At 41.6% G+C, this 24,629-nt stretch overlaps 1 protein-coding gene across 4 annotated transcripts in view; it reads left to right on the top strand.

The window, feature by feature from the left end:
* The window catches only part of INPP4B (inositol polyphosphate-4-phosphatase type II B), a 339,838-nt gene that overhangs the window by 292,727 nt on the left and 22,482 nt on the right, over positions 1-24,629 (top strand). For all 4 annotated transcript variants that reach the window (XM_068154053.1, XM_068154054.1, XM_068154052.1 and 1 more), the window contains 2 exons: positions 3,198-3,310; positions 9,203-9,357. In XM_068154053.1, coding sequence (XP_068010154.1) covers positions 3,198-3,310; positions 9,203-9,357 — 268 coding nt within the window. The remainder of the gene's footprint in view (positions 1-3,197; positions 3,311-9,202; positions 9,358-24,629) is intronic.

Here is a 24,629-nt window from a genome sequence, read left to right as displayed (position 1 = left end):
TGGAACTAGATGATCCTTGAGGTCCCTTCCAACCCTGACAGTTCTATGGTTCTATGAATTTAAAGTCTGTCATCCTTTAGGATAGATGAGTGTCTCCTCATGGGGAATGCTGCTGGTTAAATTCCTGTGCAAAACTCTGGTTCTCTTACAGAGCCCCTTCTGTTGATTACTTCTGCAAATTATCTGTATGCATGTATGTACTTATACCTGATGTATCACTGTGTGTACATGTTTATCTTTTGTATCAGCATGGCTTTAATTTGTTAATAATTTGGACAGAAGTGAAAACTCTGTTCTTAAACAGTGGGCACTAAGCCAATCCATCCACCCACATCTCTAGGATTCCTACAAGGAAACTCATACAAGAAGTTAGTAATTAATTTAGGGGAATCTTGCCAAGAAAGCATCCTGAAAAACTAACCTCATCTGAGGTTAAGTCTAAGGTAGATCTACTACCTCATAAATAAATCTGATTATATAAGAGCAGAAATTTGCATGCAGATAGTATTGGCTGCTTTTCATGAACAGAAACTAACCATGAACTGTCTTCCTGTAGCAGGATTATTAGTGAGCCACACAGGCTGCCTGGACTTCTTCCAGACTGGGCAGGCTTTTGAGAACTACACTTGTCCAATACATCATGTCTCTTCTGGTTTATTACCTTCTTGCTTTTTCTCCACTTCTAAGATTTGACTCTGTTCTTTGTCCAAAATTTTACAGAACATAAAGCACCTTCTGGTTCCACTGTGCTTCCCAGTAACTTGCTGCCATTATACACACTCACCTTTTAAAACCAGTTCCTTGAAAAGAAGTGAAGCTCTCCAAGCTGTTCAGCTGGAAGAGGACTTCAACTCCTCCCTAGTTCCCCCACCTCTGTGCTCACGTTCTTAGGAAGATAAACCTCCATTGAAGCAAGCCAGCAGCCCTGGTGTTGTAGCCAAGTGAGAGTGTTCAGTACGGATAACTCCTTGATGGTTTTGTCATCCCTTTCCAGGCAGTTTCCTGTAGTGCCAAACCCATGCTACAAAATAAATGCAGGACCATTCACAAAGCTGTAAAGTTACAAATAGTGCTCATAAAGCCAGACAGAATTTGAGGGCTCACAGCCCTGTTGGGCAAGCTGTTGCATTCACCATCCTTAGGCAGCCTTACCTGCCTGGTGCTTTATTCATATATTCCATTTCAATGAATGAAATGTTCCACTTCTGTAAAGGTATTACCACCTTTACTATTGGTTTTTCTCTCATCTCTGTAATTCCCCTTGCCAATAATGTTCTATCTTTCTCTCTATTCCCAATTATTAAAAGTCTTCAGCTGCACGTGATGTGCATGCCAAACACTGACTTTCTATCTTCTGCTACATGAATATGCACTCTGTCACTCACCTTTCCTAATCTCTTTAATGCTCTAATAGAGAGCTCTGAAAACAATAACCAACAGTGTGCTCCCAGAATGATTCCTGCTGAAAATGCCAACCAAATGTATTTCTGGTTTAGGCATCAAAATAGTGTTGCTTTTATAGAATAGCTAGCAATGGCAAGGCTACAAAAATCACAGAACTGTCAGGGTTGGAATGGACTTCAAGGATCATCCAGTTCCAACCCCCCTGCCATGGACAGGGACACCTCACACTACAGCAGGTTGCTCAGAGCCCCATCCAGGTTTGCCTTGAAAACTTCCATGTGTGATTGTTGTTTAGTAGCACAGAATTAGTTGTAAAGAACACCTCAGAATTGAGTTTAAACATCTGAAAGCACAAAATCAGAGAAACCTGGGAGAGGTAGTCTTGTTGGTTTGATACCAAACACTCACAGCAGCATCAGTGTTGCCCAGTTTTCATAGAATCACTAAAGTTGGAAAAGACCTCAGAGATCATCAGGTCCAACCAAGGGGAGACCTTATTGCTGTCCACAACACCTGAAGGGAGGTTGTAGGGTTTTGTCTCATGTGGCAAGGGGGATGCACGCAAGGTTTAGAAATCCTGCAAATGAAGGGTTTCTTACATGGCATCACAATGCAGTACTTGTATTGTCAGCAGTAAATCTGTGAGTGTGTTTTGTGCTTCCAGGCTTCTTCCGCTTACAATCTATGAGAATGATTTGATGGTTTAATGCTGCTTTGCGGCACAAGGAGTTTAAGCAATCGATCATCTCCAGTCAAGATGCTGCTTGTTTGGCAATATTATAAATTAGGAGAATCTTGCTTTACCTTTGGTGAAGTCATCTCTCAGATGATGCATTTTGCTGTGAAGCAAAAGAAAACTGCTTCAAAGCAGTAAAATGTCTACCCTAGTGGTACATTCTCGTAATGTGGAAGGATCTGTGTGGAGCACTCATTGTGTGCTATGTGTTTTAGAGAACAGACGCAGGGGAAGTGCAGCAGTCTAGCAGGTTGTGATGTATATTTATATGCTCTGCATTATCTAATTGCATGATCAGGAATTGTAATACACAGATTAAAAAAAAATCCTCATTAAGATTATTACAAAGCTAGTTTGAATGTACTTTTTCTTCATCCTTTTTCCTTTTGGCAGCACAGTAGGAGTAAGGCAACTTAGACATTTTTAGACGAGTTCTTCTTGAGTGTATTTAAATTACTTCATACTATGAATCATGGATAAGGGAAACTACAGAATTCATTACAGATAAAAGGTGAAAGCCTGTTGATAAGAGAGATCATTCCAGCTGTGATCAATTTAGGAGAATGGATTTTGACCTACCTTAGTAGTTGTCTCATTTTTACTCTTTGAATTGAATATAAATCTTACGGTTTAGGTTTGGGGCTTGGGTTGGGCTTTTTCCCCCCACTGAATAACCATCATATTTCTTGACAAAAGTGTATCAAGTAATCAATTTGATCTCATATTCTTTCAGCAGGTTCTAGGCCCCTCTGATTAGGATTTCAATTGCATTTCTTTTTATGTCACTACTGCAAGAAGAAATTAGTTTTAAAAACAGATTTTTGATTGTTTCTATTGATTTTTCAAGACTAATGGAGATGAAGGTAGCATTAGAACAAAACTTACAAGAAATAAGGTTTGCTTATTCCCTAAATATTTAGCTGACACTTTCTATCCTGTGTTCCCAAATAAGGTTGTAAATAACAGGTCTGTTCTTTACTTTAGGGCATTCTTTACTCAGCACAAATGTATCATCAACTCCATTCTAATGAGCAACCTTATCATGATTTTTTCCCAGGTCTACCACATTTTCAAGAACAAAATGATTTAAAGGGATTGCTAGAAAATCTCCATCAAAATATCCAGGCCAAAAAGAGAAAGAATGTAGAAATCATGTGGCTGGCTGCAACGGTAAGCTCTCTTGTTTCCATTTCACATGATGAACTAATTTTCACATGCCTGCTGATACTGTAAGTGCAATGGATTGTAGGACTGTGAGTGGAAAACTCAAGTGATTAAAGTAGGTAGATATGCTGAAATGGCTCTCTGACATTTCCATTCTTCTGGTCTCTCATCCAACTTGTGAAAAATCTCTCTTCTTATGTTACAGGTATTTTCTTGTTCTCATTTTCTTAACTGGTAGAACTGGCTAAAATTTGAAGCAGGAAATTACCCTGGTCACTTTGAAGGCTCTTTTCTGCAGAGTTTCTCCTAGGCTGTGCTGCTGATTGATTGTTTTCTGATTTTAACTAACTGAGTCTGTTTAAGGCAGAGGAATCCCTTCATTCCCATATGGGCAGAAACAATTCCTTGAATGATCATACATAGCTGTACTGATCCCTGGGGGACACCACTAGTGACTGGCTGCCAGCTGGATGTGGCACCATTCACCACCACTCTCTGGGCTCTGCCCTCCAGCCAGTTACTGTCTGTGAGCCTTGAGGTATGGCTCAGGACATCATGACTTCCTCTGGGTTTTGTGCAGTACTGCTGCACTGAACTTCTGATTTTCTGTGGTTAAGATACTTATGTTTTCTAAAGAAGTGTCTCATTGTATCTGTACATCTTTTAGCCAATCACATATTATGGAGGGCTTTAGCCAGTGCTATGATGACAGTAACTCCAAAGGCAGTGGCACCAATACAAAATAAGCCCAAAGTGGAAAGGTCAGACATCCAGACCCAGGAACACAAAGGGAAATGTTTATCAAACAATGAATTATACTTTGTTTGTACTCACAATTCTGTTTCCCAGTTCTGTGGGAAGCATCTAGGGGTTTGCATGTTAAAAAAACCCCAACGCTTTGGTGTTTATAAAGAGCTCAAGCTCTTCAGGAATGTGAAATTCAACCAGGTAGTTGTCTTAGATTTAGGAAAGTGCCCCTGGTGGCTCTGCCCATTTATACAAAGACTTAAATCTTTGGCATCTACTGAAGTTATTGAAGCAAGGCCTTGTGTTTTGGAGAGCTTTCAACTGCATGTGCTCCTCAAGGCAAATAAATGCTTGATACAACATGTTAATGAAATTTCCCCAACTTTCCATGAGCACCAGGAACAAGATAATATTAATTGTATCTTTGTATCAACTACCCTGCTGTAATTTTTTCATGTTGCTAATAACATTTTTTTTTCCCCTTGTGGTTAATAAATATTATCCTATGGTATGGCAGCATAGATCTGTTGTGAATAAAAATGTAAGCTTTTCTTCAAGTACCAGCTCTGCAATTACTGTGAAACATTGCTTTTTAAAGAACTAAAAGATAAATCAGCACAGGGTTGTGCAAAATGAGCTACAATGAATACGACAGAACTAATCTTTGGATATAGAAAGTTGTTTCCTGTCTCCCTGAAGGTGCAGAATTAGTTGTATTCATGGCTCCCTGAAAATAATTTCGTAGGTAAAAAGCATTGGATGTAAACTGTTTCAGATTTTTCCTTCCAGGTGTTCTGCTTCTCTTTATGTGATGTTACTGTAGTCTTCTGAAACAAGGATTTCTGGACCCACTGTTAGCACAGAATCACAGAGTGGTTTGGATTGGAAGGGACCTTTAAAGTTCATCTGGTCCAGCCCCCCTGGACCAGTAGTGAGCATGAACATCTTTAATTAGATCAGTTGCACATTGTTCCATGGGGTTTTTTGTTGAAAAGGATGTAAGGATGTTTCTTTGTTACTGCAGTTGATGCATGAGATACTCTACCTGGATATGCATAAATACCAGCTTCAGCATGTAATCCCCATGCTAATGGAGCTGTGAGAATACCTCTGCTGTTTAAGAGTCAGCTATTGCAAAGTCATATGAGAAACAGTTCTTATACTAAATAGAACAGAATAGAATAAACCAGGTTGGAAGACACCTTCGAGATCATCGCGTCCAACCTATCATCCAACACTATCTAATGAACCATGGCACCAAGCCCCCCATCAAGTCTCCTCCTAAACACCTCCAGTGACGGCGACTCCACCATCTCCCCAGGCAGCACATTCCAATGGCCAATACCTCTCTCTATGAAGTCTAAACCTCCCCTGGTGCAGCTTGAGACTGTGTCCTGTTGTTCTGGTGCTGGTTGCCTGAGAGGAGAGACCAACCCCCGTCTGTCTACAACCTCCCTTCAGGTAGCTGTAGAGAGCAATAAGGTCTCCCCTGATCCTCCTCTTCTCCAGGCTAAAGCAACCCCAGGTCCCTCAGCCTCTCTTCGTAGGGCTTGTGCTCCAAACCCCTCCCCAGCTTTGTTGCCCTTCTCTGGACACCTTCCAGCATCTCAACATCTTTCCTAAACTGAGGGGCCCAGAACTGGGCCCAGAACTGGATACAGGACTCAAGGTGTGGCCTAACCAGTGTGGAGTACAGGGGCAGAATGACCTCCCTGCTCCTGCTGACCACACTGTTTCTGATACAGGCCAGGATGCCCTTGAACTCAGAGATTTAAGTGTTAGGTATTTTTACTTCCTAAACTGCACCCATCATCTTCTGTCTTACAGCAGAATAAAATAATCAAGAGTATTGATTGATCCTGGATTTAGTCTTCATAGTTTCATATGCTTTTATCATCCCTTAATCACAATAATGATCATTTACATCTATGTTCATCCGGGAGACCTTCTAAAGTTCTAGTATGTATCAAATCTAGTTCTCCTTCTACTTCAGTATATTTGGAGTAGAAATGAGCGAAACTGAGGGTAGGATTCAGTTTGAATTCTAACTGCAAGCTCTGTGCCCTGCTATGGCCATCTTACTGTATATTTGATAGTGTCCCTTATTAGATTTCAGATCATTAGATTAGAGCATCAGATCCGTGCATTTGCCCATTTTAATTATTTACCCTGTTTAACTGCTGCTGCTTAGTGAACTGAGTCATGCAGAGGATTTATTTAGGCCAGCCTATCAGGTTAACCTACATTTCTCCTTAAATCAGAATCTAAGGATTTTTTAATTTGCTTGGTTAAGTTAACAGATTGCTTTCTGTTTAATCCACTTTGCAATGATTGGGACATTTGTACTGAACTTCAATGCAAAGAAGCTTGTGGTCATTTGCTTGTTGTGCCTAGACTGTTTCTCAGCTCCAGCCTGATGCTCACTAGCCAGCACTTTGTATGTATGCTGTCAGCCCAGATTTGAGAGTCAGTCTCCACTCCTTGCACCAGAGGCCATCACTCATCCAGAATAATTACCTGGGTGTTTTTTTTTTGTTATGACTCATTCACTTAGAATAGTCACAATGACTCAGACTTCAAAAGAGACTAGTGTAAAGAAAATTAATCTCTTCAATTAAGCAGTTAACTTCTTTCACAGCATTACTTGAAGAAAAAGGGGGGGAAAAAGTGTTTTAGTAATTTATTTAAATCCCAATGCAACTTCCCAAATTTTTGAACTGACTTAAGTTTTAATATTTTGAATTGTAGGGATTGGGGTAGGGGGGAGAAGCACTCAAATGTTCTTCTTTAGCCTGTACTGCTTTGGGTTCAAAGTTAGATTGAATAAATGTATTGCCTGGCTTCAACTTTTGAGAGCATCCTTACTGCAAGATTGCAAAGACCTTAAAGGCTGTGAGTATTGAGCATGAGACTCTGAAGGTCAAGATCATGGGTTCAAGCCTCCAGTGGGCAGCAGTGTCCTCCTGAAGGGAGGTTGTAGACAGGTGGGGGCTGGTCTCTTCTCCCAGGCACCCAGCACCAGAACAAGAGGACACAGCCTCAAGCTGCGCCAGGGGAAGTTTAGGCTCGAGCTGAGGAGAAAGTTCTTCACTGAGAAAGTAATTACTCATTGGAATGTGCTGCCCAGGGAGGTGGTGGAGTCACCATCACTGGAGGTGTTTAGGAAGAGACTTGATGGGGTGCTTGGTTGCTTGGTTTAGTTGATTAGATGGTGTTGGATGATGGGTTGGACACAATGATCTTGAAGGTGTCTTCCAACATGGTCTGGTCTATTCGATTCAATTCAATTCTCTGAGCCATTGATTTTAACATAATTCCTGAAAAAGAAATTAATAGACTTAAAAAAGTGCATATTTGCTGATTTGAGAAAATGAAGGTCATGTCTCAGTTTCAGCCTGCAGGACCCCAAGTAGACACCTGATAGACAAGCTGAGAAGTTCCTTGCGATTAAGCCTAACAGCTGTAATTTATTGCCTTGCCCTATTCTCTTGCTACTTCCTTTATCCTTCCTTCTTTCCTATTACCTTCCTAAACTATCTCCCTTTCTTGATGCTGTTAGAGCTGTGTTTTGTCCAGGGATAGTAGCAAGCAATGCAAAGTGCTCCCTTATTAGGTAGATCCCCACTTGGGCACATCTTCTGTCCTTCCAGTTTTTCTGTTTCTAGTACAATAATTCTCTTTGAACCCAAAGTATAAACTAATGGGCTGGTGCACTCCCAGACTGATTTCCTAAGGTGAGAAATTATCCTTAGGAAGTATCTTGTGTTTCCCTCATCTCTTATAATTTGTCAAAAGTGCAGTGAAAGGAGGTAATCCATGGAAATCATTTGAATTAAGCTTTAACTGTTCTTTGTACCTCTGTTGAAAATAAGGGCTATATTTAAATTCAGATGTCTTGAGTCCATATCCTCAGGAGAAGTTAGTCCCCTAAGCTCATGCGTCTGAGTTAAGACTTGGTGAAGGTTTTCTTCACTGTTTCAACATTCATTAGGTATTCAGACAATTAAGCTGTAATTGAATGGGGTGGTTGTCAGAGAAAATGAGGACAAAATGAGGCATCTTTTCCTTTTCCAATAGCCTAGGCTAACACTAATACTTTTTATTTCAAGTCCAGGAAATTGGATGCAATGATTTGGTAAGCTGTAGTACCTGTAGACATTTTAGTGACTTGCTTAAAATAGAACTAAGAATAGTAAGTTGGGGAGGATTTTTTGTTGTTGTTGTGATCTACAGAGTTTCTTGCCTCCCTTATGGAAGGGATGTTGAGGTGAGCAGGAGAGAGACTTGATTGCAACTGCTATACAAGATCGTCTGTAGCTGTCCTGAAATCACAAAAGGGCTCCTTTTCATCGGTGGGCAGTTTGTTTGAAGGCTTGTCCTGATAATGAAAACCCTGAAGATCTGTTTTGAGAATATATTCTTTGGAATAAATTGGAAATGGTCTATAGATCAGTAGCTGTGATCATTTGGTGCTGGTTTTTGTAGAGTGTTAATGTGGAGAATTTATAAACAAAAGATAAAGTCACACTTCTTTCGAGCACATTTTCACCTGCTGTGGCACTGTGTCAGCCCAGCATGGGCATGCTGCTTACAATTATAGAATGAGATGGGTTGTAAGGGACATTTAAAGGTCATCTAGTCCAACCCAACTCCAGTAAGCAGGAGCATCCCCGACTAGATCAGGTAGTTCACAGACCCCCTCAAGCCATGCTGAATGTATTCAGGGATGGGGCCTCCCCACCTCCCTGAGCAACCTGTTCCAGTGTTCCACCACCCTCACAGTAAAGAACTAATTCATAATGTCCAGTCTAAATCTACCCTGCCCTACCTTAAAAGCATTGTCCTGTTGCTATGTGTCCTTGTTAACTGTCCCCTCTAGCTTTGTTTTAGGCCCCCTTCAGGTACTGGAATATGAAAATCCCTTAGTAACAGCCCTAATAACTGTTTGAACTGCAAAGAACCCATCAGCAGCCCATATGATTCAGGACTGGAATTACAACCTCTTAGTAGCTGTTTTCTTCTGGAATAATAGTGTAGTTCTCTCTGTTCATTGTGTGTGCTTGGACAATGGTGGGAGTTCCCCTGCCTGCTTAGCATGGAGTGAAGACAAGGTGTGGAAAGGGCACCCCATGACCTCTGCCTGTGTTTCAGATTTGCCGTAAGCTGAACGGAGTCCGTTTCACCTGCTGCAAAAGTGCCAAAGACCGGACATCCATGTCAGTGACGCTGGAGCAGTGCTCCATCCTGAGGGACGAGCATCAGCTTCACAAAGACTTCTTCATTCGGGCACTGGATTGTATGAGAAGGTATGTGGAGATTTTTGATTATCCCTTGCATTTTGAGCTAAGCCAGAAGCTACAGCACAGCATGGTCTAAAACTGACTGCAAATGCTCCACAAGCAGCAGTCCTGATTTAGCAGAGCTGACCAGCTGCATGCCAGCTGGCAAGTCACTTCTGCATGTGAGGCCTTTGAACTGCATGTTTTGTCACTGCTAACAGTTTCTAAGATAGATGTGTGAAACCTTGTAAGTGTCACTTCACTGACACAGAAATTCACTGAAGTAAGCAGCAGTTTCATGGGCTTTCATAAGGCTTAAATCTTTAACAATATTCCATTACCATTAAAAGAAAAGAAAGAAGTTGTCTGTTTCAAGATGTTGACACACTCATTAAATCATTTGTATAAAACTCAGACCAACACTGTGAAAGCAGAATAAGCATTTGTCACAGTTGACAATTCTTGTTAGCTCATGTTAGTAAAAATAAGGCTTGGACTGATGGAGATTGCCACTAACATCTGATCAAACCTTTACTGTGCTTGAAAAGGAAAACTAAAAACCATGCAGAAGTTGAGGCTGATGTTATCAGCAATGAGTAATTAAAAGATGCAAAGATTTCTGATTATCTGAGTCTTCAGTGAATAAAGAATCCTATTGAGCAAATGAGTTTTGGTCACAAAGTGAATCTGGATCCTATTGTCTCTAAAGAAACTTTCACAATTGACTTCAGTGAGTACTGCATCGTATTTTCTGAGTTTAGAAATGTCCACAACATTCAAATAATTTAGCAAAGGTCACTGCAAAATTAGTAGAAAATATTCTGGTCAGCCTGCAAAGAAGTAACTGAACCATATCCTGCACTTGTGTGAAACACAAATGGTGTGTTGGATTTGCAAAGACCACGTTAAGTAAGCAATCATGCTTGAAGCCTGGGATTGATGATTCTTGACCTTAACAGTTAGTATTGTCAATTAGAGATTTAATGTCAGGTTAACACTGTAGGACTTGGCTCCCTTTAAAAAGGTGATATTTACAACGAGTACTTGAGCAGAGGACTGAGGTGGCTTAGGTGCAGAGCTGCTTTGCTTGGTGCTAGCACAATGTGATATATGAAACTGAGGTGCATCCTTCTTTATCATTAGCTTGAGTAGGCCCCTCAGTGTCTGCAGGATTTCAGTGAGCGAATGACTTGTGTGCAGTCTTTCATAACTCCATGTTTTATCATTAGTGACAAATTTCTGAGTTCCTTGTCCTTAAATTTCATTTGTGTTGGCATTTCAAATATGTTGTGTTTGGTTTTTTTTTTCTTTCCTGTCTCCAGAAAATACAAGTGTGTGACCCTATGGTAAATTACCAGATACAGGCGAGCTAATTGTTCAAAATCATTACTATGTTAGAATAGCTTTGAGCAGTAGTAGGTTGGAAAAGTTTCACAGGCATAAACTTCATTAACAAAAAATAAACAAAAAAACCAAACCATGACACTTACACAAACTACCTTGTTAGTACAAATGTATAGTAGTTTTCTGTAGACTAAGATGTAAGTAACTTTGAGTGCTTTTATATCACATAACTGGTCTGAAAGCTGACAAGGTGGACACGTGAGCGGTGGTTTCAGGTGGACACGGGAGCGGTGGTTTCAGGTGGACACGTGAGCGGTGGTTTCAGGTGGACACGGGAGCGGTGGTTTCAGGTGGACACGTGAGCGGTGGTTTCAGGTGGACACGGGAGCGGTGGTTTCGGGCGGACGCGGGAGTTGTGGTTTCGGGCGGACGCGGGAGTTGTGGTTTCAGGTGGACGCAGGAGTTGTGGTTTCAGGCGGACGCGGGAGTTGTGGTTTCAGGTGGACACGGGAGCGGTGGTTTCAGGCGGACGCGGGAGTTGTGGTTTCAGGCGGACGCGGGAGTTGTGGTTTCAGGTGGACACAGGAGCTGTGGTTTCAGGTGGACGCGGGAGCTGTGGTTTCAGGTGGACACGTGAGCGGTGGTTTCAGGCGGACGCGGGAGTTGTGGTTTCAGGCGGACGCGGGAGTTGTGGTTTCAGGCGGACGCGGGAGCTGTGGTTTCAGGCGGACGCGGGAGCAGTGTTTTCGGGTGGACACGGGAGCGGTGTTTTCCGGCGGACACGGGAGCGGTGGTTTCCAGGCAGGCACGTGAGCTGTGATTTTCAGGTGGACACAAAATTGGAGTCACAAAACAATGATGAAAAGCTTAGAAAATCTGGAGGAGACTTGAAATCTAAACGAGCAGATGGGTATATGAGGTTGATGCATCATCACGAGAACATAAATTCTATATTTTTTCTGTAGTTTTAAGCAGAGAAAAGCTTTATCCTGCTAATATCCTGTAATTTAACCTGAAACAGCCTTGAACTGAAGTAGATGCTGTGTTGGATGGGAGGTCATAATTTTGAGGTGGGTGGTAGAATTGTCTGAGACTTAAAGCAAGGGCCTTGCAAGTAGTGGCAGTAGCGTACAAATAACCTGCACCAGGGTAATAAATAAATAAATAAATCTTTTCTTTGTGCTAGTTTCTGTCTGCATAACAACCTCCAGTCATGTGAAAAGTACAAAAAATGACCAATGAGCAGCCAATAATGAGCTTTTTCTCAAAAGCTGGTGAGAGAAAGCATAAAAATTCAGAACAGAGGAATAAAAATGTCAGATAGGAACAGAGAGTACTGAATTCTCTGGTACTCTCACTGAGAGTTGGTCAGACAGTTTCAGAACTGTCTTTTGATACTTTTCATGTCTTTGGTGCTACAGCTTCATTGTTTCACTGGAAGAAGCTGCCCAGAGAATCTGCAGAGCCTCCATCTCTGGAGGCATTTGAAACCTGTTCCTGTGTGACTTACTCTGGACAATCCTGCCCTAGCAGGAAGGTGGGACTAGATGATTTTCAAAGGTCCCTTCCACCCCCCACTGTTCTTGGATTCTGTGTGATTCTGTGGTACAGGCATTCAGTAGGAACTATTTGTCCCTCCTCACTGCCCACCTGTTGCTGGAGTTACTTATGGAGCAGTGCTGGAAGTGACACTGGCTTCCCTCCCTCTCTATCAGTGAAGGTAGTGGGCCAAGAACCCTCCACCTGGGCTCTCTTCTTTTTGGCAGATGGAGAAAGGTGAATTTAAGAGAACAAACTGAGAAGGAAAGAACAGGCAGGTAAAAGAGAGGTGGGAAACCAAGCCATAATTTCCACAGGAGGAGCTATAACAGTGTGCCATCTAGTCTCCTGTATGTTACTTGGGGGAAGTTTGGCACCTACATTTCTGAGGTCTGTGTGAATGAGGTCAACAGCTTTGTGTGGTGGTCATTGCAATGCTTTCTTTGTATTTTACTACTATTGTTGAGTGTTATTTGAGAGATTATTCTATGCATTCCTAAGCTTTTCATTGACTCCTTGTGGAAGCTTTCACAACGATTTTCACACCTGAAAGAACCTGTCTTGGTTTAAAAGCAGACAGAGGAAAACTCTCTTTGCTATTTAATTTATAATTTTAGCAATTTTCCCCTGACAAATCATCTTTGGATCAGTTAGTTAAACCCTGTCACTCAAGTCTCTCTATTGCTGATTGGCACAAATCACTTCTGAGCCTTTCAAGAGCAAACGCAGACAAGAAAAACTCTCTTTTAACGTCTGGATTCTTAACAGACTGCATTGATCTATGAAAGGCTTCTTTCAAGAGTTAACAGTAGGAGATAGACAGTACTGTGAAACAAAGTGAGTTGTAAAAGCAAAGGGCCATTCAAAAGCAGCCTTTACTGGAAATGCCATCATTTTGAGATATGAAAATTATAAAGATGTCTGTGTAGCTGTAAAGCTTTTTCTTTTCCTTCCACTGCTGACACAGCTCTGCCGAGAAGCATGGGCTTGTGATTATGTGCTTTCTTGCCAGCAGAAGCTTGGAGATGCTGGACTTCTGTGTGCTGCTGCTTTTCAGCTTCTCTGATGCCTCTAGGATTTGGGGAAAACCAGAGGCAGTTTCAGATGTTTCAGTGTGTTTGCTTCACTGTGCATTGCACAACGCTCATTTGGAAAGTCCTGCCAGTAGCTGTGATTTAATTAGATCATTTGTAAGTGGAATCAGTGTCTTGTAGTGATGAACTGCATGATGTTTATCATTGCTTCAGAACTACAACAAAAGCTGGGCAAAACTCCTTCCATTAGTGGTCCCTTTAGCTTGTGAAAAATGTAGTGAAATGATGGTTGGAACACAAACTTTATCATTTACATTAGGTTATAGATGGCTTTGTCTTCTGGCCATATGTGACTCTTTCATATCATTCAGTGTTTACTGTCTTCCAAGAGACAGTAGAGAGACAAAACTGTTTCACTCAAGTTTACTGCAGTATCTATCACGCTATTTTATTTTTTGGGTTTTGAGGTGGCCACTGCTTAAAGGAGGATGGACTCTGGTAGGCAGCACACTGTGAAGCAGCTCTGTAAAAGTCATTTGATTTGCTTTGGTTTTTGTGGTTTGCAGTTTTTTATTGTTTGAGGGGGTTGGGGGTTTGTTTGGTTTGTCATTTTGAGGGAGTAGGTTTTCTGGGGGTGGTGTTGTTTTGGGGTTGGTTTTTTTTCCTCTTTTTCTTCTTCTTTTCTGAACCTGTTTAATGTTAATGTTCCAGTGACAGGGTCCCTTTTGGAAGCCTTGGGTAGTAACCTCAGACTCTCCTGGGTTTTGAGTGTGTTTCCAATAAAGTCTCAAAAGGAAAAAACAGGCAAATGAAATGTCAAATCCATTGCCTAGAGCAAAGCCTCCGGGCTTTCACTCCTAGCAGGGCACAATACCTGTCAGATATTTCAGGCACTGCATACGAAATTTGACTTGATGTAGGATGCTCCAGTTTCACCTGAAACAGCAGTCCAGGAGGTTTCAGATGATTTTAGATACGTTGCCCATCAAAATCTCTTTGAAGCACAAACACAAAGAATGAATGATCTGGGCAACAAGATCCAGGTATTTGAGGGCCCAGTTATGAAAGAAATAGCTCCTTTATAAATGTCTTCTTTTCTTGAAGATTACCTTAAAGATGTATGAGCTGAGGGAGGGGTAGCTTTAACAACTCTTTAATCAGGAACTCACAGGTGTCCTGGGCCAAACCTGTGTGCCCAGACTGAGATGGACCTTGGAAAGTCCTATACTAAACAACACAGTGTTGTGGATGCTCCTTGAACTTGGAAGCAGGAGCAAAGGGACAGAATGAGAAATAGGGATCCAGATGTAGATCTCCCTCTGCTTTTTTCTCATCTCCAAGATTTCACCCTGCCCCTGCAAGTTTGTGGCACTAGATGCAGCATGTGAGGGGTCACACAGAGGAGAAAGCAGATGAATTCTCCTCTAACCTTTTCTTTTTCCAGCCTATCTGAACTTCTCCATCTCTCTTTCTGCCCGCCCCCGAGTATTAATGCAGTGTCAACAAAACTTCAAGGGAGAGCCTGCCTTCCAACATATCTTTCCCTCATTCTATGATCCTTTGGAAAACTAATGTTTGTATTTTGAAGTACAAATTTTATATGGAAAGATTTGCATTACTTAATGCATTGAAAGAAGCCTGGCATTACCTAATGGCAGGGTCCAATTTTGGTGCATTCAAACCACCAGCAATTTTGTTCTCTAAAACTAAATTACTGCAACAGTGTGCAAAGGAAAACAAACCAGAATGGAGAGCAATGGTCACAGGATGTAGTAAGAATCAGAGTGCTTTGTGTTGGAAAGGACCTTCAGAGGTCATCTAGTCAACCCCCCCAGCAGTGAGCAGGAACATCTTTAATGAGATCAGGGTGCTCACAGCTCCATCTAACCTGACCTAGAAAGTTTCCAGTCAAATTGGCAGGGTTTTGGGCACATCTCACACATTTTCTCTGTTTTATTGGGGTCACATGTTCAAGTCCATGTTTTGCAGGGCAATGTTGTCTAGCTGACTCCAGATGTTTCATTCCTCCAGAACCTTATTTCTCTAACTTCTCCCCAATGCTGGTTTCAGACTTCTTTCTGGCCAGAGTTCTGAGAACTCTTTCATGAGAATTTTCTCATCTTCCACATTTTCACCTGACTATTGCTGGATTATTTCCCTCTGGCTGCTTCTGCCTCCTCTGCAACATGTATGGCTGCCTTTATCTTCCTTCTCTTCTTCAGAACTTGGAAACAGGCCTCAGTATCAATATGGAGAGAAGAGCAGAGGCAGGTCCTCTGCCTCATTGCTTCTGCTTCGTATTGTGGCTGCCACCATCTGCCAGAAAGAACAGCAGTAGGAGAAGTCTTGTCTAACCCCTTAACCTGGCAGATACTCAGTACAGATTGAATCCTCTAAGTCTGTTCCTGCTGAATTTTAACAAGTCTGCTAGGAAGAGGTGATTTGAGATTTCTGCAGGAGCAGGCTCTTACAAGTAGTTACCTCTCTCAAACCTTTGTTACCTTGGTGCATAAATCAAATCCTACTCTTCAGCATGAAGATCTCCAAAATAAAAAGCATGCCAGCTGAATTTTGTTTTTTATTCCTTAAATGACATTGTAAGTTTGACTTTTATCCATTCAGAATGAACTAACAATTGAAAGTTGAATCTTAATGGAAAGTATTGTGTAACCTTAATTATAGTTGGCCTTCCTCTGGAACCTATAATAATATTCTAGGACTAATCACTAGGGAGGAATGGAGTACTCAAGGGAAAACAGTGAAAACCTTTGCCATTCTTTGCAAGGGATATTTAGAGGTAAGACTCAGGCTATATCACCACAAACAGATTTTCAGCAGGCAGTAAACCAGAATTTCTGAAGTAAATGCTTAGTGTTCCTTTCAGTCCCTGGGGACAAGGTAGTACCATAAGCAGTCTGTGTTTTCTCTAAATGTTGACACCAGTGTTAGGTGGCTGAGTTGTTGAAATGCATCTGCTTCTCCTTCATTGGTTATGTAGGGAACTATAGAAGCATAGAATGCTCTGGTTGGAAGGGACCTTTAGAGATCCCTGGTTGGAAAGGTGAGTACTTCAAGAGGCCTGGGAATCTGACAGTAAACTTTATCTACTGAGAAGTAAAACACTCTAAGAGATCAATTGCAGTGTATAATAGCAAAACCAACCAACCAAAAAAAAAACCCAAATCCAAATGACAACACAAAAAAGCTACCAAAGAAGCAAGCAAACAACACAGACACACACACCCCAAATAAACAATAACTCCAAAACAAAACAAGAAATTATGTTCCTTTTCTGTTGAAAGAGAAAATGTTTGCCCATGTTTAGGGGCTAACTTTGTGATAAGAAAGAAACCTTGATTTTCCTGTGATCTTTTTGCTGAAGGGAGTCTCTGCCCTTGGGCTTAAGGACATACACACTTCTCCAAAGGAGAACCAGGATTAATGGTACTCCAATCAAAAACTCACCTCCCTCTGAGTTCTTCTGCTCTGATTGCTTCTTTCTGCTTCTCACTGAGATATCAACAGGGTAAATGATCTGCTAACTAGCTCATATTAGTGTCTGCCATATCTTGACCCAAATGAGAGTATAGGGAATTGAGCTGTGCCTTTCCTCTCAGTGAATGGTTTAATTGTATAAACAGTGAGGAAGGTAGGTGTGAGGTGCACACTGTGATCACTTTGTTTTCAAAACCAGCCAAATGAAAAAGCCTTATCCAATGATTTTGCTTTCCCAGTTAGTACCACAGTGTGCGTCTGGATCTTTAATAGCAGAGCAGTGAATTAAAACACTGCATCTTGATGAATTCAAAAAGGAAAAGGGAAGTGTTTACATTATTTGTACTCCTGACAAAAGCTCTTCTACTGTGAAGTGTTTCTATCACTTCTGCCACATGTAGGATACAGGACCATAGTTTTCTTGGACTTCACTGGCCATGGTTAGGCAAGTCTAGCATGCAGACAGTCAGATTACCTGGAAATACTGTCTGCTGTTAATTTTTGAGATCCTCCTAGCCATCCCTGGAAGATTTCATGAATTCCCTCATTCATTTGCTGCTTTACTGCATATGCTATTGCTTGTTCAGAACTTCCATGAAAGACTAGGTCTTACCTGAAATGAGAAGCTAGATGCATTAAACTCACCAGAGGGAGTAATGCTAGGGGTTCTTATTATTATATTTCACTTTATTAAAATTTTCTGGAAGAGTATGTGGGGAAGAGTTCTCCATGCATATTTATTACATTAAAACTCCATGCATCACAGATGATTTACTGTGCCTTTGACCATGTACAGCTAAATCTCTCAGGCAACACTGCCAAGTCTAAAATTTAGATAAGAATGGAACAGGAAATGAGAGTAAGTGGGTAGTAATAGCATACAATAGCTGGTTAAAATTATCATGGAGCCAATCTCTTCAAGGATTTATCTGCCTCTGAAACAGTATTCTTCTCAGAATGATGTTATGTGGGCAGGGAAAGCTTGTAACTACCTAACTTCCTACAATCCCAGCCATGCACAGATTGTGAAGATGTTGGAGGGAACACAGACAAGAATAGCAACCAGAGAAAAGAATAACAACCAGGTGTTGTTCCTGAAGGGTTGGTTTGTAAGAGATTCTGTGTATTTTTTTTTCAGGAGAAAGCTGTTGCAGCATCAGGCTACAGCTCTAGCTGGCTTATATAGAATGCAGCTAACAGACACACCTAGGCCTATTTTTCCTCTTGTTTTAAGCTTTCTTAGTGACTTCATCCAACTCAGTGTCTTTTGTAGAAACACTCCCTGCTCAGATAAGCATCATCTCTTCTCATCCAGTATCCCTGTTCCAGTTTTCTTCCATAAGCTCTTGCCCTTTTTTTCCCCCCCTGCTGCTGTATTCCCTCTTTCCAGTGAGTGTTTCTCTGTTTCTTCCTCTCCTGCAATATCTTCTGGGTTTACGATATTTTGAGGAACTCCTTTGACAGTAGTCTCTCAGCTCAGTTCAGAAGTGAATTTCAGTGGTGGTTTCTAGATGTTAATTGCTGTGGCTGCTCTGATCTGATGACTGACACTTCATAAATGTGTCCTCATCATTACAACAACCTCTGGCAGACTTCCTCTGGTTTAGCTAGCAGCAGCATGTTGTTTCTCAGTGGTTCCTTTGTGGTACATTGCTAGCTGTTTGCAGTGGAGTGACCAAGCAGAAAGGAGTTTCTATTTGGACTATTATGTACTTATTATGGACTTCCTGCTTCCATGATGTTATCTGTAGTTGGCTGGAATTACACCCAGCAACAGAGCCAGTGGCATTATATTGCTGTCCTGTTCTCTGGATCAGAGATAAATTTGGGAGATAATCTTGGGAACGTGGATCATAATAGCCTTAATCTCTACTATGTTCTGTCTGAGTAGGAAGCATGTGTTTAAAAGGAAGTCAATGCAGACGAAAAATTGGGCTCCACCCAAACTGCACAGCCAGATCACTCCACAGTCAACTCCTACTGTTACAACAGTTAAAAGTGGTTTCTGCAACCCTGGGGACTTAGTGGTGCTGTAGTTCTATCGTGACTCTAAGCATACCTTATGTCAAAATCAATGGGCACTGGTTTGGCTGTGCATCTGCAGTGCTGCTTTTGTGCCCTGCTGAGGACTTTCTTCCCTGCCAGCCTATCTTCTCTCCCCAGCCTGGATGTTGCCCTGCACATATTGTCTTCCAGCAGTAGGAAAAGTACCAGGCTTCTGCCAGGGCAGAATTTCTACCAGGTGGGAAGGGAATCTCCATTCACCACAACTTCTTCTATAGGATGAAATGTTTTGGGTACCTGACCCAGCCTCCTGGATAGATAAATAACCTGTTAGTGAGGCAGAAGCTACCTCTGCTATGGTATCCACAAAATTCACTTACTCTTGTGTAAAAGATTTTCCTAGTATTGTGGAATTGGGGGCATTGTTTCTTTGAAACAATTATTGATAGCGTTCCTTTTTTGTTTTTATTCCTTAAAGGAGAGAATTGTAGTTTTGTAGGGTAGTTTGATAACTCTTGAAATATTCTGAACACCTGTAATGGTAATGTAAGGATTCCTATGGACAGGATTGAAGCTTACATTACTGATATAGTTAGCTCAGTGAAGGAGTATGAGGTCAGCTTTGTGTGTCTGTGTGGAGTGGTTAGAAGTTTTCTGTGTCCTTCTGTGGTTTATAGAGAGGCTCACCTGAAGTTGGGCATGTGTATGACATCTTCTCTGTCTTCTCCTCCCATCATAAGGGTTTTCTGATGTATAAACAACTTCAGTTTCATGCCACAGCCTCCCCACACATGCTTTGTGTCTCTCTGCACCTTGACTGTGGAATTCCTTGCACTGGTGAGAACATAATGCCAGGGGAAATTTAGGCTCAAGGCAAGGAGAAAGTACTTCACAGAAAATGTTGTTAGCCATTGGAATGTGCTGCCCAGGGAGGTGGTGGAGTCACCATCCCTGGAGGTGTTCAAGAGGGGATTGGATGTGGCACTTGGTGCCATGGTTAAGTCATGAGGTCTGTGGTGCCAGGTTGGACTTGATGATCTTTGAGGTCTCTTCCAACCTTGGTGATTCTCTGTGTGTGTGGTGATAATCCTTGAGGTTTCTTACCCTTCCCATGAATTCAGCTGAGCTTAGTCAATGTGCCCAAGGGCATGCACAGATGCATCTTCCTTCCCCTCACACTAAACACTGACGTGAAATCTTTGCTTCTATAGGAAGACAAACTAAAAATGCATCAGCTATTAGCAGCAGTAGATCAATGAGCTGCAACATGCTTAAAAAAAGGAAACATTTTCTCCTCACCCCCAGGCCAAACCCAGTCAAGAGCCAGCATTGTCACATATGAGGAACTTGCTTTGATTATTGAAACCTTACATGATTAAGGAGCAGCCTGGTGACATGGTAACATAATTGTAAGAACGACCTTGTTCTGGGGTCATGTAATGAAAATGCATTCTTCCTCTCAAAATAATGTTGGGGTTCATCTGCATTTTGCAAAAATCACTCCTCACTGCTCCAAAGTTGTTGGTTTGGTTTTTAGTTGAAATCCATTTGTAACTTATCCCTAACTGCTGAGAATGAAGCATCCCCAGAGCACAAAGTGATCAGCCACAAAAAGGTTTGCTGAGAAGCTTTCAACAAACTGCCTGGTGGTGGTGGTGTGGTAAGCAGGAGATGGGAGTGTCCACAGGAGGTTGTTGTGGAATATTGTTCATAATGCATTCTGGCCAGGAAATTAAAACCAACACCATGAGTCTGGTTTGTTTGTTTGGGATTTTAGCTCACTTAGTTTAAGTAAGGCTGGCACGGTCTCTGTTCTAAGTTTATTTCAGCTAATAAAATGGCTGTTAGATTGAATGCCTCAGGGAGGCTCACAAAAATGGCTAAACTGGCACTCTGTCAAAGGCATTACTGGCTGGTTTTGAAATGAGCAGAGTGGCATCAGGCAAAGGCAAGCAGTTACAATCTCTCATTCTCAAAGGTTTGTGAATTGATTCTGAATTCCAGAAAAGCCCATTTTGATGGTATTGATTATAACTGGTTAGAATAGTTATTCATGAGCCTTAAATGAAAGTCTCTGACATGTTCAGTGTTTGCTGTTTCACTTTTTTTTTGTCATCAGCATGCACTTAGAATGCTGTCTCCTACTTACATGCTGCTACCTGTTTATGTTGCCAGCTAAGGCGTCTGTTCTCTCATTTAAGATCTTGTCATAGAATCGTAGAAAGGTTTGGGTTGGAAGGGACTTCCAGACGTCATCTAGTACAAACCCCCTGCAGTGAGCAGGGGCATCCTCCACTAGATCAGGTTGCCAGATCCCTGTCGAGCCTGACTTTGAATATCCCCAGGGATGGGCCCTCAACTACCTCCTGTTCCAGTATTCCAACACTCTCATGCTAAAGAATTTCCTCCTAACATCCAATCTAAATCTTCTCTAATTTCAAACCGTTGCACCTTGCACTATCACTGCAAGCCTTTGTAAACAGTCCCTCCCCAGCCTTCTTGTAAGCCCTCTTCAGGTATTGGCAGGCTGCTCTTAGGTCTCTCTGGAGCCTTCTCATCTCCAGGCTCCTTCAGCCTGTCCCCATAGGAGAGGTCTTCCAGTCCCCTGATCATTTTCATGGCCCTCCTTTGGACTCACTCCATCATGCCTGATTTCTGGAGTTCATTAATACAGTATGCAACAACCATTAGCTGAAATATTTTCCTCAGCCCTCACGTAACACTCCCATCCCAATAATAAAGATGTAATATGGGTTTGTTTTCTGAACAAAACACAAAAGTTTCTAATGCCTTATCAGTTCTTATTGGTATTGTATTCTTCACTGTAGCAACTGCTAATGTGGTGAGCCACATGTGTATTAAAAGCCTTTCATTTAATGATTGCTAATTAAAGGAGAGTAGATCAAGAGCTGAGGTTGTGCCAACATTGTGCCAACACTTCTTAATGTCAAATCTTCTTGACCCCAAAAAACCTTATAATTGATAAGCAAAGACTAATGAGATGTACCTGACAACAAGGGAAAGATGGTATAGAGATGTCAAGTCATTCATGACCTCACAGTCCTCTCCTTTGTTGGAAATTGAATTTGGAGCTACTCCTTCTTAAGCATACTCTTCTCATTGTCTGGTTTGTTTTAAATAGAAGTCACATTGTTCTATTTGAACATGCAAGAGCAATGTTTGTAAAGAAGGTTCATTGCCTTACTGACTTTGCTATTCTGCACATGAATAATTCTCTTTTCCCAATCCCTTTTCATACTTGAGTTCATGCTGACACAGCACATGCAGCAGCGCTGGCAGCACAGTTAAAGCCTCTCTCCCTCCTGGACACTGCTGAACTGGTGTCAGCTGCCTGAGTGTTGGTGGATAGTCCTCCCTCAACATCATACTGAATAAAATCCTTTTGCTTTCTCACTGTGTTGCTGCCTAAGGGAGAAGGTTGATCCCTATGTCCTCTTTCTCTGTAAAATTGTGCTGCTGCAATGGTATTATTGGCAGATTTGTAGACAATTGCTGTAAATACAGTTTGACATTTCTGTTATGCAGTTTAACATCATTTGCCATGTGAAGATGCTGCTTGAATTCTTAAAGTGAGCTAGTTCATGTCAGACCTCTGCTGTTCTCTGTAGTTTCCTTCTTCTTCAGTGTTAAGTGTCCCAGGAGGTGCTGCCAAGTAGGGAGTATTCATTTTCCTCCTGAAGGTCTGGATTTCCCCTGTTATCCTGTCTTGCTGCTTTCTGTAAACTACTGTCTTGTAGTCTTATTGCATTTCCTCCTGCTCTTTCTTGAAAGGGAAATGACCTTGTTTCATGAAGCCCTCAGGTTAGATATGACCTTATGCTTCCTGCTCGCTTTGTTCTACAGAAGTACCAGAGTAATTTTTGGGACCAAGGTTATTATCTGACTGGCTGCAATTTATATCATTTTAATCTGGTAGATTAAAAGTCACTAGAAGATTTTTCTGGCTGAGGATTGAAGTCACCTTTTGGTGACGCCTTAACAAGGTCAAATTGCACACAACCAAGTGTGACTTCCTAAGTGTGTTGGTCTGTGTGGTACAGCACATAACACACAGACACAATTATAGTCAGATAACATGTAGGCATACAGGAATTAGCAGCACTGACTTGTGTCACATGTTGCTATTTCATTATGTGACTCAATGAAATTAATTTTGGAAAGGGGCTTTGAAACTTTGAAAGGAATTTTCCAAGACAAGTAACAGTTTGTAGAGTATTTTATGGCCTTATTTTTCTGCCACTGTGGGTTCTGATTGTTTCACATGCTTTGATTGGCAAGTGAAATTTAGGTAAAACACTTTAGACTCTCATGTCCTGTGCTGCCCTGTAGGTTTACTTGTCTGCAGGTGAAGATGAAGATTTTTCTGAGGTAGAAGTGCTGGGAAAATTTGGTGCCCCCACATAATGTGACAGAGCTATCGTTCTTGGTGGTTAGAGAGGGTGATGAAACTTGAGTGCAGTAGCATTTTGTGTCAGACACTTTCAGACAATGGGTATCCACTGGTGAGAGGGTGCTGAGAAAAGACACTCACAGTGAACAAGAAAGGAACTTGTAGTCTTAGCTAATTCTTTTAGAAATTATTTTGTGATAGAGCTATCTCATATTCATGTTTTCAGTCTAACAGGCAATCATTTTTTCCTGCTGTCACAAAGAATCTTTCTCCATGCAGCACAACAGGGATAACAAAACTCATTTCAGTCTCAATTTAAGCTTAATTCCAATGTAAAACTTGAAATGAGGTGGTAATGAACTTGAACTCACAGTTTTGATTATCTCTTGCACGCTTATACAAGTGCTCAGACACAGTACAGGTGTTTTCCAGACATGGTGCTGCTCTGACAGTGTTTGTCTCCTGAGAGATTAAAACCTGACATTTTCTGCTTTGCTTACTGTTACAGTTAATACTGCAAGAGCATTTGGAATGCAGCTCTTGGGTTTGAATCTGACCTACCTAAATATACACCCAAACGAAGAAAAGGTAACCATTGTGAATGTCATGATGTCATAATTCTGGGAAATGAGTTAGACAAAGAGATTTATCCTCTGAAACAGAGAATGATTGAACTATTTGGAAGGCAAAACTCACAAATGTGTCTCAATTGTGCAGTGCAGTGCTGTGGTGGTAGCAGCCACCATCTCCCTCATTCAGACATGTGACTTCTAAGATATCACAGATATCGCAGAATCTTAGAGGCTGGAAAGGGCCTTGAAAGATCATCTAGTCCACACACACACACCCCCTTGCTAGAGCACTGCTTTGTGCTTCATACATTTGGTGTACTCATTGACAAGCACTCTTTACCTTGAAATAAAACTGGGATAGCTCAAGCAAAGTCAAAGGAATTCCACCAGCAAATGCTGGCTAGAAATTTGCCATCAGAGGTCTCTGGTGAGTCCTGTCTCATGTCCCAGTCCAAGTGGACACACCAGCTGTGCCGCAAGCACAGAAGGGAAAGCAAATCTTTAGGATGCTGTGATCCATCCTTTCTGGCCAGTCTGTTCACTCTAAGCACTTAAATTGAAAACAATCCTCTCACCCTGCATTTGGCTTTTCTAGGCACAGATGAATTAACAACCCTTCCCAAAAGTGACTTTTTGTAGTGTGGATTTCGCTGATCTCTCTGATGATGTAGAACCAGATGGAATAAGGAGCACACATTGGCCTAGCAGAAGTTAAAAGACCTTTTCCCAGACAGGAGCAACACCTGCTGTTATGGTGCTGCTTTATTAATGCCCACTATGTTATTGCTGCGTTACAAAATGCAGTGAGCATCCAATTTCCTTTTGTGAATGAAGCACTATATTACCTCAATGACTACTTCTGAAGTTATCTGCAGCTTAAAACACAGATGTTAAAACTAA

Source organism: Melanerpes formicivorus, unplaced genomic scaffold (genome assembly GCF_026170545.1).
Source record: "Melanerpes formicivorus ecotype bairdi unplaced genomic scaffold, bMelFor1.0.p_v2 SCAF_27, whole genome shotgun sequence".
NCBI lineage: Eukaryota > Metazoa > Chordata > Aves > Piciformes > Picidae > Melanerpes > Melanerpes formicivorus.
The sequence above is the reverse complement of the archived record's forward strand: the minus strand, read 5'-3'. Positions and strand labels throughout refer to the sequence as shown.